Genomic DNA, 16,938 nt, shown 5'->3' on the forward strand with positions numbered 1-16,938 from the left:
TGTACCGGGATGCTTGGATACCCCTGTATGCATGTGAGATCGCGAAGAATGTTTGTGCCTTGTGGTGCAGTAGCGCAGTCCGTAACGGGAGAATGATGTATCGTGCATTGCAGGCTTGCGTGAGGTCCGAATCTCTTGTGGAATCAGGTCAAATCATGTAATTGGACGACGCAGGTCTATCAAGATTGCTCATAGCATCTCTACATTTATTTTTGCTTACGATAAGAAAAGGAAAAGCAAAAAGAAGACGTATAATAGCGCTATTACGCTTGGAAATCGAATCCTTCATGCAGGTCGCGGCGACCAGTTGCTATACTGTGCGCGCCTAACCCTGTGATTATAGCATGATCGGGCGTTATATTATCAGAATGCGCCAGGAGGTTGTCGGATTCCAGAATCAACGACGACGACCAGGCCTCTAGATCGGAAATAGTAGCAAGGAAGTCCATATCTAAGCCCGAGTCACTGCCAGCCACCAAGAGGCTGTTTGGCGGGCCTGGCTTTTCGCCAGCGACCACTGGAAGAGGTCCTGTGGTCATAGATGGGGTCTCACAATTGCGGTTGGTGCGAGTGGTAGAGGAGGATCCATCGGGAGAGGTATGAATGGATGTCGCGCGTAACTCGCTCGACTTGGTAGCAAGGTGCGACGTAGGAAAGCGAGCTTGACACCCGATCAGGTCCAATGGCAGCGGGGGCCGGTCTTCAGCTTCAAGAGATGAGTCGAGGCGTTCGTGAAGGTCAACGAGAACCTGAATGACCAATGGCATCCGCGCCTTGCTCGCATTGGAATCAGTATCATCAGGGCTGGTCCTCGTCGAACAGCCATTTGGAGTTTGATACTGGGCCACGCAGTGATGTATAACCTCATCAACACAATATCGGGCCAGCAAGGTCTCTCCAGAGTCCGGAAAGGAATGGAGATATATTAGGGTGATGAATACGCATTGGAGAGGCCCATAGTGGCTGCAGAAAAACCACGCGTAGGGGGAGAATGCAGGAGCTTGATACAGCTGCAGGTAGATACGCAAGTAATTCACACAAAGCTGCGTCATGCTGGAGGGTCAAATCGCGTGTCAATAAGTCTATCATATCAATATAGGTATGAATGATCAGTGTAAATGGATAAACCCTCAAGCTGGACAGGATTTGCTGTATGAGGCTATGCAACGGGAGATGCAATGTATTATGCTGGACAGGAATGAGATGTAGGGAGAAAGGATCCATACCTGGTCCATGACTTACGTAATTACGCATTCTTCCTGTCTGGGGGTAGCAGAAATGGTTTCTGCAATAAAATGGCCACTTCCGATTTCAGCAATGTTAACATAATTCGCGTCCAGGCTGCAAAGACGGTTGGCTGCTTTGCATCATCCTTGTACAACGAGGGATGCGTGGATGGAGATGCATTGGCCAGGCGGGATGGGATGTAACCCCTTTCCGGGATTCCCTGCGTAGGAACGCGTGCAATGATCGAGTCGATCTTCTGCAGAAGCCCCTTGGCATCTGTGACCAGCTCGCCAAATCCATCCTGGGTCGGACCTTGCGCGCTCTGCAGGTGCGCCACGATTTTCGCTTTTAAGTGAGCAGTCTGAAAGCGTCCGATGGCGTATAGTGCGGCCACCGATTTCCCATTAGTCTTAGTCACAGAGTCGGTGCGTTGGGAAAGTCTAGCAGGGATATCGCTGGGTTCCTCATGGTGAGTGTCGACCATGCTCACAGTCTCCAAGGCCTCGTTCCCACAACAGGGGGTCAGCCCCGTGGAGATGCTCGACTGCACATCGAGCCAAACAATGTGCCACCAGATGCGACGACGGATTTCCTTATCCACGCAACTCATCCCAGACCATGTTCCTTCCCGATGTAAACCCATAATCTGAGCAATGCGCACCGTGGTGCTCACATGCACCAGACTACGCATGGGCTCGAAGGGCCGGTCCAGGAACGGCCCCGTCAGCAAAGTTGAAACTAGTGTATTGAAAGTTGGATGCTCCAGATGCTGACACAAAGAAAGGCTCGTCGTAAATGCCGACTTGAGGTGGCTCACTGTCGTCTCCTTCTGTAGACCATGGAGGTTGGTGTACGTCCAGCTGGCTACTGGTGCTGCGGATGCGCCACAATATAGGACTGCAAAGAGAAGGCATATAAAGGTAGGGTCATCGCGAAGTTTATCCGAGGGTAACGCACTCTCACTGTTCCGGCACCAATCCCAGAACTCGTCGTATTCTGCCTGCAGGGAAGGCGGGTGTAGGAGAGGAACAAGCGGCCACACGGCGAGGAAGAAGATCTCGAACAGGGCATCACTCACGGGCTTGGTGGGTAGCGACCGCAGGAGATTAAACATGCCGATAGAGGAAATATGGGGAAGGGGCAGATCGGGGTGGGCATGTCGGTTTTCGTCAAAGAAGTCATCGCTCAAATTCTCCTACAGGAAGATCCACCCAGGTCAGTCATGGTTCTGCTAGGCGACACATCCCGTCGCAGATTGTATTTGCTTGTTTGTGTGACCCGAGCCAGACTCACCTTGCCGGCAACGAGACCCCAGAAAGTCCGACCAACATATCGCACGCGGCCACCTCGTCGTATACTCAGATAGTCGCGGCAGAGGGGGTCGCGAAGGGTCGGAAAAGAGCTTGTTGAGGGCACCGGGGAGGGATCTCGGGTAGTTGTCGAGCTACCTCTAATTTGAGGAACGCTCGCGTCACGAAAATGAGGGAGCTGGATAGCCTCTTCCCATGAAGGGACTGTTGGATATAGCTGTCGATGTGGAGAAGGACTGGCATTGGATAATTGAGGACGAGAAGGAGGTCTAGACGGTTTCTCCGGATATGGCGCATTGGCGTCTGGGCCCCAATGGGGCCAAGGGAGGTCTAGGCGAGCATCGGAGTCTCTGGCATCTCTGTCCTGGGGTGATACTGGTCGTACACGGCCGGTAGACTCATCTCGGACCATGGCCCTGTAGACACAATTCTCTTTCATGCGCACGCAGTTGGCACATTGTGGCTGTTCGCGACCGCAGCGAACCTTGCGTCGCCGACAGACGATGCAACTGAGCGATAACCGGGGCTTCTTGATATGGCGGGGTTCAGATAACGGCATCATTTCAAAAAGAAAAAGGGACTAGATAATTTGATACCTCATCTGAGGGGAGTGGTGGGCTTTTATTGGACTCATCTTGAACGAAGAGAAAGGGGAGCTGCCGTACAGCTGCCGGTGCAAGGATAAAAGAATTTGGCCCCAACTAAGATAAATATCTCTCACCAATATAATTACATTTTCACCCGTCAGACTGATATTTGAGCCTAAGTATAAGAATGTATTGAATTAAATATTAAATTAAATAGATTAATGCATAGAAATTCGAGCACATCCATGTCATAGCGCTTACGGGTATATTTCAAAACATATAAGGGACTCATCTAAGATATACATATAGATCCAATTATCCCACAGCTTAGAGAAACCAATAAATACCACGGCTTAACATTAGGTATTTAACCTTAAAACCCGCTATAACAGTATATAGAGACCTGACTACTCCGTATAACTTCGACTACCTGTGAAGTTCTCGCCCTAGAACTAATGCTCATGTCCAGGTTGGCGTACTAAATTAGGAACACGAATGGTGCCATTAATGACACGAGGGGGCTCATTAACAATACGAGGGATTGGCACTGATGTTACATATATATTCATGGGAGACATCAGCTCTCAAACTATACAGGCCGTAGGAGTTCGGGTACAGCTATGCAGTGAATATCAGAGTAAGTAAAAAAAAGGGGAGATCATCGGGAATATATTCAAAGTAGCCAGTGTCAGTTACAGGTAAAATCAATTACGAGATCAAATGCATCATTATTTAACTTGGACTAAATTCTACGTCGATCGGTTTCAGACACATAATCGCCATAAAGCCAAAGACAGGAGCATCGTTCACTGGCTACAAAGGCCTCCCAAAAGCAAATATCAAAGTCAGATAGCCAGGTACGCAATGAGCGAGCTAGCTAACCAATCCAACGAACAATTGTACCTGATTGTACTTTGTAGCTCTCCTTCCTGCATTAGCCATTGGGCTGTTTTGCAGATCTAGAACCATGATATAGGGTCTTCTCGGCTTAGCTGACACTCGGAGATGCTCGGTTCATGCAAATAATTTCCCATCTCAGCCGATAAAAGCGCATCTCGAAAAAGCACCTCGAATACTTTGGCCTCCCGGCTATTTCAGTTACTCTTTAGTCTTAACTTTTCAAGCACAGTTAGTTGATGCCATATTACTTTCTTCTACATATATGAATTTGTGTTTGGAACCCACGGAACATCCCTTGAATTTGCTTTTCACGTTGATCTTATACTGGATTTTCATGAACAGATTTTCAACATTCAAATAATCAGTCGAGAATGTCAACCTTCTAGAGAAAATATACTGGGGCTCGCTATGGAGAAACAGACTGTCGATTCATATGGATCGAAAGGGACGGAGAGGAAAAGGAGAAAGGGAGTCAGACCTGTCCCTGTCCCTATACCTCAAGCACCCAACAAATATTGCTTTAGGAATCAATGAGCTCTCTCGGTCTGAAAAGTGGTGATTTTTTTGAGAGGTATTTGGTAGTGCGGTTATAAAGAAACTACCCGGAACAGTCATCAAGCTATTCATCTCGAGTGTAGGCAAGGGGAAGTAGGAATACACACCAAGCTCACAAGTTTATTTGTTGGCTCCGACAATTCATTGCGTTATGTGCCGTTTCTTTAAGAATTAATAAGATTGATTACCTTGGTGCACTTCAAGCACAACTTTCTGATGATAACAAAGTGAGAAAATATCAAGAGTGTAGCGACAAGGCAGTGAAAAATAATTGCAGTAGAAAGTGTTAAGCTGGATACATAGTTGACGCAAATACATGTGGTTTGCGGTTGCACTAAGCGTCGACTACATGTATTTGTGTCTACATCCCCCCGAGGCGCATAGTCCCACACAAAACCAAATCAAAGATATATCTTAATGCTGACGCTGGCCTTGCATTTTATCCAGCTTCGCTAGAATCCCCGCCGCACCTGCAGCCCCATATCCGCCCTCCCTCCAGCAGGTCTCGATAATATCTCGGGCCCAGATTCGCTTTCCCAGGGAAGGGAGTATATCCCGGGATGGAAAAACAGCGACCGAGTCGTCAGTGCCACTGTTATGATATAGGCTGATACCGGTCTGTCTCCCAGTGACAATCTCATAGAACACGAGGCCCAGCTGGCAAAGATCCGTCCAGATCGAGCAATTGTAACCATCCACGGCATCCGCCATAACAGTATCGATGGGCATAATAGTGGAGGCCCCGAGATCAGCAATCATGACGTTCAAGGAACCATCCAGTAGAATGTTACGGCTGAGGATATCACTGTGGATGACGCGACGTTGATGAAGATTGTGGAGGCCGATGGTAAGCTGACGGAACCAGCGCTTCTGAAGCTCTATGCTGGGTCGCGCTCTATGCTTCAGCCACTTTGAAAGTGCACCTCCTGACATATACCTCAGCTCGATGGTATCTCCAGGAAGGTCGAGACAATGGACGATGCCTTCTACTGGGGTATCGAAGTTGGGCTGAATGCGCCGCCAGATCTCTTGCTCCCGTCGAATCCTATTACGATTTCCTTCCACCTTCTCTAGCGTGTAGTTCTTATACACAATTGCCATCTTGATTGCCACGTCCTCTCGCTGGACAACTACTGCTGCGTCACCAGTTGCGAGGATCGTATGAGCCTTGATATAGTGACCCTCATCATCGATGAGGCAATGTACGGCGCTCATTTCGGGTGATTGCTGATGGTCTATCTCTTCGACAGGAGTAGATATTCTGGGCAAGTGTCTTCTTGGTGAAAGCTAGCAAATGATGACTTGGTTAGGTTGTAGAACTTGGATGGAAGAAGAGGATGTCATACCTGTAGAGAATGTGTTTATTTAAATTTCGGCTACGGGAAAGCGGCCACAGTTCCGACACTGCCTCTTGAACGTTTGTGGAGTAGGGATTCTGAAGTGAATAGGAGAGCTTTGCGGTTTGAAGACCTGGGATCTGGGGCTGTTGGATTGGTTGGACTGGGATTTTGACCCCTTGGAGATGCTTGAAGGATCCTTGAAAATGAAGTCTGGAAACCCCCAGAGGATGTTTGATTGGAATTAAGAACGAGCGTCTTGACGGTGATGTTTCGCGGGCGGGATAGTCACAAAGAATGCAAGTGAGATCAATGAAAAGGACATGAAAGGGAGATAAATGAGAGGTTTCCTTTAGAGATTCGGAGAGCAATTTCTTTTCTTCATCAGCTTCATCTTCTTATGTGATCTTTTACATAAATTTATATTTCCATTTTGGGAGGGATCGGGGGTTCGACCTTGGCCCGAATCACAGTGTAGATACAACCATGCTTTAACTGGACTTGTAATTTGGCTGAATATGTTGCCCTTCATCTCCTGTCCGAAATGGGCCTTTTTGATCCCATCCTTAAGTCCATTTGTGAACCTTTTAGAAACCATCGGCGCTCCATCGCAATAGGCAAGGTCGCAACGTATTAGGCAATATTCGAGGTGAAACCTGCTGATATCTCGCACTTGGTTGAATATGGTGTGCTTCTCTTGCTTAAGCAACATATCGGGCCATATGCAAATGATAAAAGGATGTTGAAACTGAGTAGAACCGGGGCTACGAGTGGTTGGTATGTACATCGTTGCATTACAGATTGTCAGCCCGAAATGATGCGTTTCATCACACCCTTGAAGCCATGAACGATGCTGTGAAACTCTGAGTGGAACGAATCACAATGCGGGAAATCGCAACCTATTGGGCAATATTGCAGTAGAACGATAGTCATCTCGTTGCCTGTCAGTGGAGGGGCAACACGCAGTCCGTTAACAGGAGTGCCTAGCAACCTGTAGCCAGTATCTATACACATTGAACAAACGCGCTTGATGGATGCGAGGCCGATTTGGGCTTCATAGAGGATACCGAGAAGGATCTACAAGAAATCGGTCTGAGACTTCATATAAGAAACTGTGATAGTGAACCAAAAGCGATTGCGTCAGGAAGGGAGCCCTGGAAAGTTCAAAGAAATTGGTAAGGGATGAGATCGTCCCGATGAATCGAGAACCTTGCAACTAGGCACATTTGTAAATATCTAGTGTGATGATATCTAGGGCCTTTCGACTGCATCACAAATTCAAGACCACAATATGCATATCAAAAATGTGCGTTGGTATTCTAATTTCTTTCTAAATCTAACTTCCATACATTGCCTCTAACGCCCATCACTTAAACTAAACTTGTCTCACATATACATCACTCATAATTGGTCGCCAATTTACTGCTCGTTCGTAAGAACATAGCGGTAACGAGCATCACCGTTTTCCATATCCACGATAGCCTGGTTGGCATCCGCCATTGGGCGCTCCTGAATCCAAGGCTTGACGCCCTTGGCAGCAGCCAACTCCAGCATCTCCCGAATCTCACCGGGGCTACCGATCAACGAGCCACCAAGTTTGATACCCTTAATGATAAGAACGAAAGCTGGGATCTCGAGACCGCCATCATCGGGGGCACCGAGCTGGATGAAGGTACCACGAACACGCAAAAGTCCACAGTACTGGACAATCGGCATCTTGGAAGACGAAGCAGTGGAGATGATCAAGTCGAGAGAGCTAGCGTGGCGGGTAGCCCAGTCCTCATCCTCACCGGTGGCGATGAAGTCATCCGCACCGAGCTTGAGGGCATCGGCCTTCTTATCAGACTTGCGGGAGATAGCGACGACGCGGTCAGCACCGAGTGCCTTGGCGAACAAGATAGCAAAGTGGCCAAGACCGCCAACACCGACGACACCAACGGTCTTTCCGGGCCCGCAGCCATTCCGCTTAAGAGGCGAGTAGGTAGTGATACCACCGCAGAGCATAGGCGCCGCATCGGCAGAGGAGATAGCATCGGGGATCTTGATAACGAAGTGTGAAGGAGAGCGGTTGTACGTGGAGTAACCACCATACGACTTGCCACCGTTGGCATAAGTACCGTTGTAAGTGCCGACCATCTTAGTGCAGTGCTGTTCAATTCCAGACGCACAGGCGTCACAGTCGCCATCCTTATTCTGGCACGAACCGCTCTGCGCACCAACACCGACACGGTCCCCGACCTTGATATCTCCCTCAACCTGGGATCCAACGCGGACAGCTGTTCCGACAATTTCGTGGCCGACGCAGCAAGGGTAGTTGGTGGGGCCCTGTGGAAACGGAGACTGGTATTAGCAATTCAATTCTGATCATGTTTGAGAGGGAATGTGCCATACCCATCCACTGCGCAGAGTGTGAATATCCGAGCCACAGATACCACAGTGAGTGACCTTGATATCGACATCGGTCTCCTCCCATGGCTTAGGCTCAAATTCCTGCCAGACCATCTTTCCCTCGGCGGCGTCAGGCCCGAGAGCTACCCATCCTTCGAACTTGTAATCGGTGGAAGACATGATTATAATGTATAAAAAAAAGTGTATAAAATTGGGATTCAATGGATATGATCTACAAGATATTCCTGCAGGGTCCTCCCTTTAAACTATCCACGCGGAGAGATCGAGGTCCGTCTCGGAGGGTTCTTGTGAATCTCGATTTGTGGTGCCGTGGTCATCGTGAAGAAAAAAAGGTCCACTTGACCCATCGAGTGGATTCTTCATGGAGTGGGTTGTCATCGGGTGGATTGTCATCACGGTCTTAATCTTATGTCCGGCGAAGAGATTTCATTAGAATAAACCAACCGCTAAGCAAGGAAACATGTTAATGTTAATCAGATATATGTTTTCTAGGAATATAAACTCCATATCCATCTATCTCCTGGGATTTAAGGTGCTTACATCCATGACATCGGAGTTAAGAATGCCAAGCCCCCTTATGCTGGTTTTATGCCCAACAAGCTTGTTTTATATTGGCCAGGATTGGGTTAGAAGGTCTGAGAAAAGATTCGCAATACTTTTTGATTTGACAATCTATTAGTGGAGAATCGTCATAATTATTCACCAATATCCGTCATCTGTCGCTAATTTGGTCAAGCTTTCGCCTCCAGTGGATCCGAAGGAACCGCTTTTTGCCGCCGGACATAATATTGAACACAAAGCACAGCTGTAAGAACCCATGAGGCACCAGCAAGGGATGTAATTGCAGTGAGACCATGCAAGTACTTCGGGGCATCGGAAGTGCGGAAGATCTGCGAGCCAGCGATACCAGCACAATTAGCAGCCATGACGACCAACGCCATGGCAACACTTCTTTCTTGGGGTGTACGGCAGTAGAATGACAGCCAACCGACATTCAGAATACTATTATATGATTAGATCGAGTTTTGACCACCCGGGACAGGGAACTTACTGCATGCTGCAATAGGAGATATTAGCAACGGCAATAACTCCATACCGGTGCCATTGCGAAGCGTGGGGGTTACTTGTACGAAGACAAGCGTAGGAGATAACATTCCAAGTGATAGCCAAGAGTACGAAGGGTCCACGATGTCTCGTTTTGTCACTGCCAAGAGTTAAAGTCTGTTTCATTGTCATAATGATCATAAGCACTCACGCAGCAATAGACAAAACTAGCAGCCAGATCATGCTACAATAGACTGGAACCGAAGCCAGGGCATTCGCCTTGACAGCACCGAAGCCCAGCCCTTTGATCATGCTGGGCGTGTATTGGGTCAATCCCGAGAAACCGGACATGGACACCAAAGTCACGAAAACGTGTTGCAGGATGCGCGGCTGCTTGACGGTCTGCCAGATATCAGAGCCTGAAATCTGGATATGGCCTGTGGCTTTTCGGGGGTCATCTAGCAGAACGCGGTTGCGAATGATGTGCGACTCGCGCTCGGTGAAGTAGCTCCAGCGGCCGAAGGAAAGCAATGGACGGCCGTCTCCGACCGATGCAGGTACGAGGAGAGTGAAGACAATTGCAATAAAAATGGTTATCAACCCCTCGACTGACGAGTGTTTTAGCAGAGCTCAGGCTGGTAGAATGCATATATTTTGGATCTACACTTACCCAGGAAGATCCATCTCCATCCTTCCATACCATGGGTGTCATGCAGCTGAAGCAGACCGGCAGATATCAAGCTCGATGTAGCCGATGCAAACATCTGTCCATAGAAGAACAGACTGGTGCGGAGACTCGTCTCGTCCTTCTTATACCAAGTAGAGAGGTAATATAAAGCGCCTTCGGAGAGTCAGTCGAGTATCCAAGCATGAAATATAGATTTACCTACCAGGAATGAAACCACCCTCACAGAGTCCCAACAAAATCCTCGTCACCAGGTACGCAGGATACGACTTAACAAAGGCTTGGAAGGTCGCAACCAACCCCCATGCGAATAACTGGCCCGATAACCAGACACGAGGTCCAATTCGCTGCATAATGATATTGGATGGGATCTCAGAGAGAACAATACCAGCGGAGAGCAGTTGCGATCCGATATTGATTTGATTTGTTGTGATATTGAGGTCTTTAGTGATACTCGATGTCAAGACAGCGCTGATATTGCCACGATCCATTTGTAAGGCGAAGAAGGCGACTGCAAGAATGGGAAGGAGAATAAAGTCGACTCTGACAGAAGCTTGTTAGTGACATGATGATAGTGCGTGGTAAGAGATATATGTACTTCCGTCGAACGGCCGATTCTTCCGTATCCCAGTCTTTGACGATACCATGGTTCAATTCACTTGGTGAATCGATGGCCTGTTCGCCTACTTTATATTTCTCATCAAAGATGCCTTGGTCTGACATCTTGCAGTTGAGAGATTGAAACAAATAATAAACAAAAAGGCGAAGTATGAGAGGATGCCCAGGGTGATTTATAGAAAGATAGCCGATCGACTACTCTTATAGAAGAAAAAAAAAAGAAAAACATAGGATTGCGTAGCTCTATCTACTAGAAATGTAGAGATCTAGAATTTCAATGCGAGCTTTTTTGATGTCGCGACACATAGAGATATGGCGCAATCACGGCCGATCTCACGACAGTATTTGCCGAGTTGGATGAGTGTTATTGGCTTGGGAGATTATTCTTTCTATTTGATCAACTTTGGACTATTTATCCGTCTATCAGATGCTGATTCGGCTCATATGTCTAATATGTTCTAGTTATCTAGTTACATCTACGGAAAAATTCCACCTTACGTACTGAATAGACTTGAATATAATTTTGATCTAAAACTAAACGTATCTCATTACACCCACACATCCCAAGACACACCGTGTCGACTAGTCAATGGCACCTGCGGACCTTCGGCTGCAATGATATATCCCGCATCACACCAGTCAAATGAGACCTGAGGCTGTGCACCATAGAAACCATCATACTCCTCATCCAGAGCATCTTGGAGAGTACTAACTGGGTCTACCGGTTGGAGGACATCCCAAGGCCGGATGCAAGTCACACCCTGGCAAGATTTGAGGACCATCAAAATAGCATCGAGTCGATTGATAGCTTGAGTCAAGCTGCGACCGAGAATTTGAGGCTCATTGGTATTAGAGTGGGAGCTTGTTGGGTACAGGTTATTCAGCTGATATGGGTCGGTCTAGAGAAAGGTTAGTCGTTGCGATAAACAAGCAAGGTACTATTTACTCACCGAGAGATCGTACAGCTCATGTTCGTTGTTGCACCAGACCGAGTAGTACAGATTGTAGCCTTCTCCGAGCAAGCGGACGGATTTGTAGGTGTTGTTTGGGATAAAGGTTGAGCCTCCGGGGCCTGCGTTGAAATTAGTATCATCCCATAATGACGATGGACATATTGCCCTGCGACTTACCAATACCACTATAAACACCTTCCATAACAGCAGAACCCCAGTATTCCACTGTAACGTGTTCATGCCGCTCACCATGGAACTCGGGCATCACAGGAATCGCAGTGCCATCAAAATCGTCCCTGGCCGGAATCCCAGCAAGATGGAAAAAGGTCGGCGCCAAGTCCACATGAGTAGTTACAGCATCCTGCACATATCCCTTGGCAATCCCAGGTCCACGAATGAACAAGGGAACGCGAATATCCTCCTCAAACCCACAAGTCTTCCCGGGCGGGAGTCTGTGCTGACCAATATGGAATCCATTATCCGAGGTATAGATGATATAAGTATTATCCAACTGACCACTCTCCTCCAGCCGGGTGACAAGTCCATCTACCAATTCATCAACACCCTGTAGGGCGCGCAGACGTGACCGATAAAAGTGATCGTTATAGTCAATCACCGACTGGTTCTGCAGGGGCAGATCGTGAATCCAACTAACTCCACTTGGCTGCGCGGGCAAATAAGATCAGTCAGAACGGGTCACAAAACACGTTAATTGTAATCAAGGCCGCGCTTACCTGGTCTGGATTGAAGTTCGCTGTGCGAGGTACCGTGACATCCTGGAACAAATGTTCGTGTCGTTCAAGAGGGATGGGCGCAGACATGTAGATCTTGCCTGCCGTCGCATCGCCCAGATCGATATTCGAGTGCGGTGCGACGGGCGACACGGCCAGGAAGAACGGTCTCTCGCCAGCCAATGCATCGTCGAGGAAACCCAGTGCTTTTCCGGTGATCACATCGATGGTATGTTCACCCTCATGGCTGACCGGTGGTTCATGGTTTCGCTGGTACGTCGAATTGAGGTAAGAATAAGTATACGGATCGAGAAGGAAATCCGATCCGTTGAATCCATTGATGTGAGGGCTGTGGTAATTCTCCACGGTATGGGCGTTGAACATTTTGCCGGTGTAATATGTATCATAGCCCGCATCTTGTAGCCACAATGGGAGAAAATCATCATTGAAGCCGCGCTCGACAAATTTGGGATATCCACCGTAGGGCGGACTGACATCAGTTACATTGGTGTTATGTGCCTGGCGACCGGTCCATAGGCTGACGCGCGATGGGCAACATAGGGCTGTGGTGACAAAATGATTGCGGAAAAAGGTGCCCTCGTCGCGGATGTGTTTTGAGATCAGGGGAGTGTAGGATATGGAATCGAGTTGGAGGTCTTGGTCGTCGGTGATGACAAAGAGGATATTTGGTTTGGGCGATTGTGCTTCGTGTTTGAGTACAGATTGGAGGGTTGATTGAAGGTCGGATTGGAAATCGAGGGCGACGATGCCATCGGCCGCGATGAGGCCGACAAGAGCAGTGATTAATTTCATAGTCGGTACTCCGTAGATGAAGCTGTTTACGAGTATTGGAGTATATAAAAGCCCTTGGCAAATGTGGATGCGATGATGCCATAAACGGTCGCAATGGCGATCGGAGATATTAAATGTGAAGTTATATACATATTTATTCTCCAAACATGGGTATATATTATATATTCATATATTGTATATTGTATATTGTATATAGTATATAGTATATAGTATATATATATTGTACAACATCGGAGAGTTTATCACTGTTGTGTTTATAGTTATGACACATGTATACTCTCTGTATGTGTAGAAAATATATAATTGCGTGCTTTACCCTCACAATGAGCACTTCATAAATATTTAGCCGATACAAATCGGCAATCCACATCTGCCGGGATCTCCGCCATTCAGTCCAAGCTCCATTTCACAGTTTGAGACTAGAACTTCCCTTGAATCGACATGCTGATAGGAGAGATCAAGCTTTTATTGTACCCCATCAAACTAACTCCCCCCCCGATGAGGCCCAGTTTGATACCCTGATCGAACAGAAAACTGCGAATATCGAGACACTATACGTTCAGACGGTTGGAGAGATGCTCGACTTCGACAAGGGCTGGTGACTATGATTGGTGATAAGCTTGAACTTTGGATATCTCAAGTTTCTTGCTTCGCCTCTAAGGATGATGCAGAATTCGATACATTCCTTCGATTCATGACTAGCTACCCTTGAATGTTCCCTCTTTAGACATGGAGGTGTCTAGATGAACACCCCGGAGATCCAAAAATTAAGGGCATGATTTGGTACTTTATATCTGTATAATAATCTGATCTATCTGGTGTTTTGCTGAGGATAATGTCTGAGAGGTTATATCAAGATGTCTTTTTAGATGTCTTTTAGGAAATTCTTTCGATTTCAAATGTTCCTTTCTATGGCCTATATAAAAGAGTAATAGATAAATACTTTCCCAATGAAATGCCATTCTACAAGAAAAGATGTACGGAGTACTATGTACGTATTTACAACACCGTGACAGGACTTGACACTCTAAAACGGTATTTATTACCGTATGAAAACAACGGTGTGTTGCCCAAGTGCCCAGGACATTCTGATTACATAAGCGCGGCCTTCTTCCGAGATTCGGAGGGTCCGAGGTTCCCCAGATTCCCAGGCTCTTCACCTCTTTTAACCGTAAACACTTTTCTCTGTATATCATCTTATGCAGCATGGGTCAAAAGCAAACTTCCAAGAGCTCGGACGCTGCTACCCCTAGCCCTACCCCAATCATATCTCCCCACAGGGCCCCAATGTTACATGAGTCTCTACTAGTATGTATGCACTAGTATTGGATTGGCTGGATCTATAAGCTAAGGCAGTCCGGGAGTGGCGCGTAATTTGATTTTTCAGGGGCTTGAGCATTTCTACATATGGCGATGCGCCCAGCTTTGAATTCCGATCTACAATTTCAGGGTCCAATATGTCCAATATGCTCGGTTTTTCGCGCGCGGTGATCGCGGTGCTAGTCGTGCTATGCTGCTCGAGTGAGTAAAATGTTGCTACAAACTCTTACCCAGTACACCGGGCCTGGACTTACATTGCTAGATGCCTTTGCTGCCAACTGCGGCTCAACCTGGATCACCTCCGTGGCTGATGCAGATACCCTTCGTCAGAACTGTCGAGTGGTCACGGGCCACGTTGGCATCGGTCCATTTTCCGGCAACGACACAGTTCACATTAATCTCGACGGTGTCGAAGTGATCGAAGGCACCCTCGGAGAATATCCTTATACCCAGCGCGACTATCTCACCCAGCCCTCTTATACTCTCTCCAGTTCATCTTTAAAGAAAGCCGACGCAGTGGAATTTGGAAATTACGACACTCACATAGTGAACCTCACACTTTCTAGTCTCACATCCGTGAATAACTACGTGAATATAGGGATATATGCCTACAATCTCGTCTACCTGGATCTTACGAGTCTGCATTCCGCGGATAGCATCACGCTTGGCTCCCCAAATCTCCATACGCTCCACCACACAGAGTTACGCAATGTGACAACCCTAGCTATTGGCCCGATGGAGATCAACTCGCTGGATAGTTTGTCTGATAATGAGCTCAATCTGGATGAGCTTTACATTAGTGGTCCATTCCCGAACGTCAGCAACATTGCTATTGGATTCACATCTGTCAACTACATCCAAATCTCGGGTAACTCACCTATCACGCTAGGAGGATCTTCGACAAAGGAAATGTCCATCAAACAACTCAACCTCGAGAGTATTACGGATCTAAAGCGTAGCGCAAAGCTGAAGACACTCGAGGTTGATTCTATGAAGCTTTCAGGTCCTATTCATATCACCCATCTAGAAATCCCGTTCGATAATCTGCGCCAACTCCAAGTCCTGCAACGAGAGAACAATCCTCTGAAATCTATCACTCTTCCTCCCAAGGCCGTGAATTGGACCGGTGGCTTTGGACTTGTCATCACCGGTGGCCCCGATCTCAATTTGACCTCGATGTACGGTGCCGACGATCAAGGCAAACGCATTCAGACTTGGTATTGGCCAAAGAATGTCTCGTTAATTGATATTTCGGGCGCCACTGTGGGAAATACCTTTTTGTATGTGTCTCTCCCTCGTAGTGGTCACACGAGCTTACCTAGGTAAATAGCGATCCTTTCGTCAACCAGCAAATGGGCCTGAATAAAGATTTTCCTCCTTCGGTCTTGAGTTATTTCAGAATTAATCCATCCGCGAACTCTACTACTTTCAACTGCACGACCTTCCGTGAGCTCGAGGGCATGGGTCGCTTGCCGAGCGATGGATACAAGTTCGCTTGCTACAATTCGTACCTTGTCAGCGGCGCTATTCGTGTTCATGTACCGATCACCCTCAGTCTTTTTGGTGCCGTGCTTGGAATTTATATCTGGATGATATGAATCCCCCCGAATCCAAGGCCATGTTGTACAATACATTGGGCATTGAAGGTCTTTTATGTTTTCGGGATATGTATATTGCCAAAGTTTTGTCATAATAGGCAAATATTTGTTGCTGGTGTCGATTCCAATGCCAAGGCGCATCCTTCATGAACCAGCTGTGTCGATGGGAGAGTCAGTGGGTGTCATTGCATGGCTGATGAGCGACAATGTCATCTCCTCATCCCCCGCCGGTAGGAGTCCCGTTTATCTACTTTTGCGGTAGAAATGCTAACAATATTCTCTATCGCATATAGTGATCGCTTCATGATTTCTCAAGACGGCTTGGAGTTGTTTATGTTGCTAGCTTCGATGACATCTATATCACCTGGTTGAAAAGCAAGCATCCTACTCGCTTGCCCAAGGACAGCTTCTTGCGCATGACCTCTTGCGCATGGCCAGATACGGCCCATCGCTGTTAGATAGCGCGACTAGTATGCAGAAGTTTTCCACAGTTGCCCTGACTATGATTATTGCGGTGGACCATTGATCGACGGGCCTACGTATGAATACACTTATGGCAATTGTACGCATCCAAAAGCACGGCGTCTCATCTCGCCAGATCAATATCATTGCCGCACCAGTGGAAAGCCGTCACGTAGCTTCGTCGTATCCCCGAAATATAGAGCAATTATTGTATACTGCTTGGGGTCGAACAGGTATATATAGAGTAGGCTAAACCTATTTGGGATACCAAGATGGTTATATTTGCTTATATAGAATATTCTCGTCACAAGTATTCTCATTTATAAGTTGTACATAATGTAGAAAATATATGAAGTATATGAAGTATAAAAGTGGATATATTGCGTGCT

At 47.2% G+C, this 16,938-nt stretch overlaps 6 protein-coding genes across 6 annotated transcripts; 1 reads left to right on the plus strand and 5 right to left on the minus strand.

The window, feature by feature from the left end:
• Positions 1 to 263: 263 nt before the first annotated feature.
• On the minus strand, positions 264 to 3,099 carry N7517_009004 (Zn(II)2Cys6 transcription factor; the record flags this gene model as incomplete). Its single annotated transcript, XM_056726727.1, has 3 exons — positions 264 to 1,053; positions 1,251 to 2,422; positions 2,521 to 3,099. The coding sequence occupies 3 exons, from the start codon at positions 3,097 to 3,099 to the stop codon at positions 264 to 266; spliced, it is 2,541 nt and encodes an 846-aa protein (XP_056575299.1).
• Positions 3,100 to 4,993: 1,894 nt separating this feature from the next.
• N7517_009005 (uncharacterized protein) lies at positions 4,994 to 5,794 on the minus strand (the record flags this gene model as incomplete). Its single annotated transcript, XM_056726728.1, has 1 exon — positions 4,994 to 5,794. The coding sequence occupies one exon, from the start codon at positions 5,792 to 5,794 to the stop codon at positions 4,994 to 4,996; it is 801 nt and encodes a 266-aa protein (XP_056575300.1).
• A 1,541-nt stretch (positions 5,795 to 7,335) lies between these two features.
• N7517_009006 (NAD(P)-dependent alcohol dehydrogenase) lies at positions 7,336 to 8,484 on the minus strand (the record flags this gene model as incomplete). The annotated part of the gene is made up of 2 exons (XM_056726729.1): positions 7,336 to 8,241; positions 8,308 to 8,484. 2 exons carry the CDS (start codon positions 8,482 to 8,484, stop codon positions 7,336 to 7,338), a joined length of 1,083 nt encoding a protein of 360 aa, XP_056575301.1.
• A 572-nt stretch (positions 8,485 to 9,056) lies between these two features.
• N7517_009007 (Sulfatase) lies at positions 9,057 to 10,777 on the minus strand (the record flags this gene model as incomplete). Its single annotated transcript, XM_056726730.1, has 6 exons — positions 9,057 to 9,327; positions 9,377 to 9,529; positions 9,581 to 9,977; positions 10,040 to 10,210; positions 10,260 to 10,597; positions 10,653 to 10,777. The coding sequence occupies 6 exons, from the start codon at positions 10,775 to 10,777 to the stop codon at positions 9,057 to 9,059; spliced, it is 1,455 nt and encodes a 484-aa protein (XP_056575302.1).
• Positions 10,778 to 11,220: 443 nt separating this feature from the next.
• On the minus strand, positions 11,221 to 13,169 carry N7517_009008 (sulfatase family protein; the record flags this gene model as incomplete). The annotated part of the gene is made up of 4 exons (XM_056726731.1): positions 11,221 to 11,571; positions 11,623 to 11,744; positions 11,803 to 12,289; positions 12,360 to 13,169. The coding sequence occupies 4 exons, from the start codon at positions 13,167 to 13,169 to the stop codon at positions 11,221 to 11,223; spliced, it is 1,770 nt and encodes a 589-aa protein (XP_056575303.1).
• Positions 13,170 to 14,626: 1,457 nt separating this feature from the next.
• On the plus strand, positions 14,627 to 16,087 carry N7517_009009 (uncharacterized protein; the record flags this gene model as incomplete). Its single annotated transcript, XM_056726732.1, has 3 exons — positions 14,627 to 14,690; positions 14,752 to 15,769; positions 15,820 to 16,087. The coding sequence occupies 3 exons, from the start codon at positions 14,627 to 14,629 to the stop codon at positions 16,085 to 16,087; spliced, it is 1,350 nt and encodes a 449-aa protein (XP_056575304.1).
• Positions 16,088 to 16,938: the final 851 nt, after the last annotated feature.

Source organism: Penicillium concentricum (genome assembly GCF_028827145.1).
Source record: "Penicillium concentricum strain IBT 3081 chromosome Unknown utg000004l_segment0_segment0, whole genome shotgun sequence".
NCBI lineage: Eukaryota > Fungi > Ascomycota > Eurotiomycetes > Eurotiales > Aspergillaceae > Penicillium > Penicillium concentricum.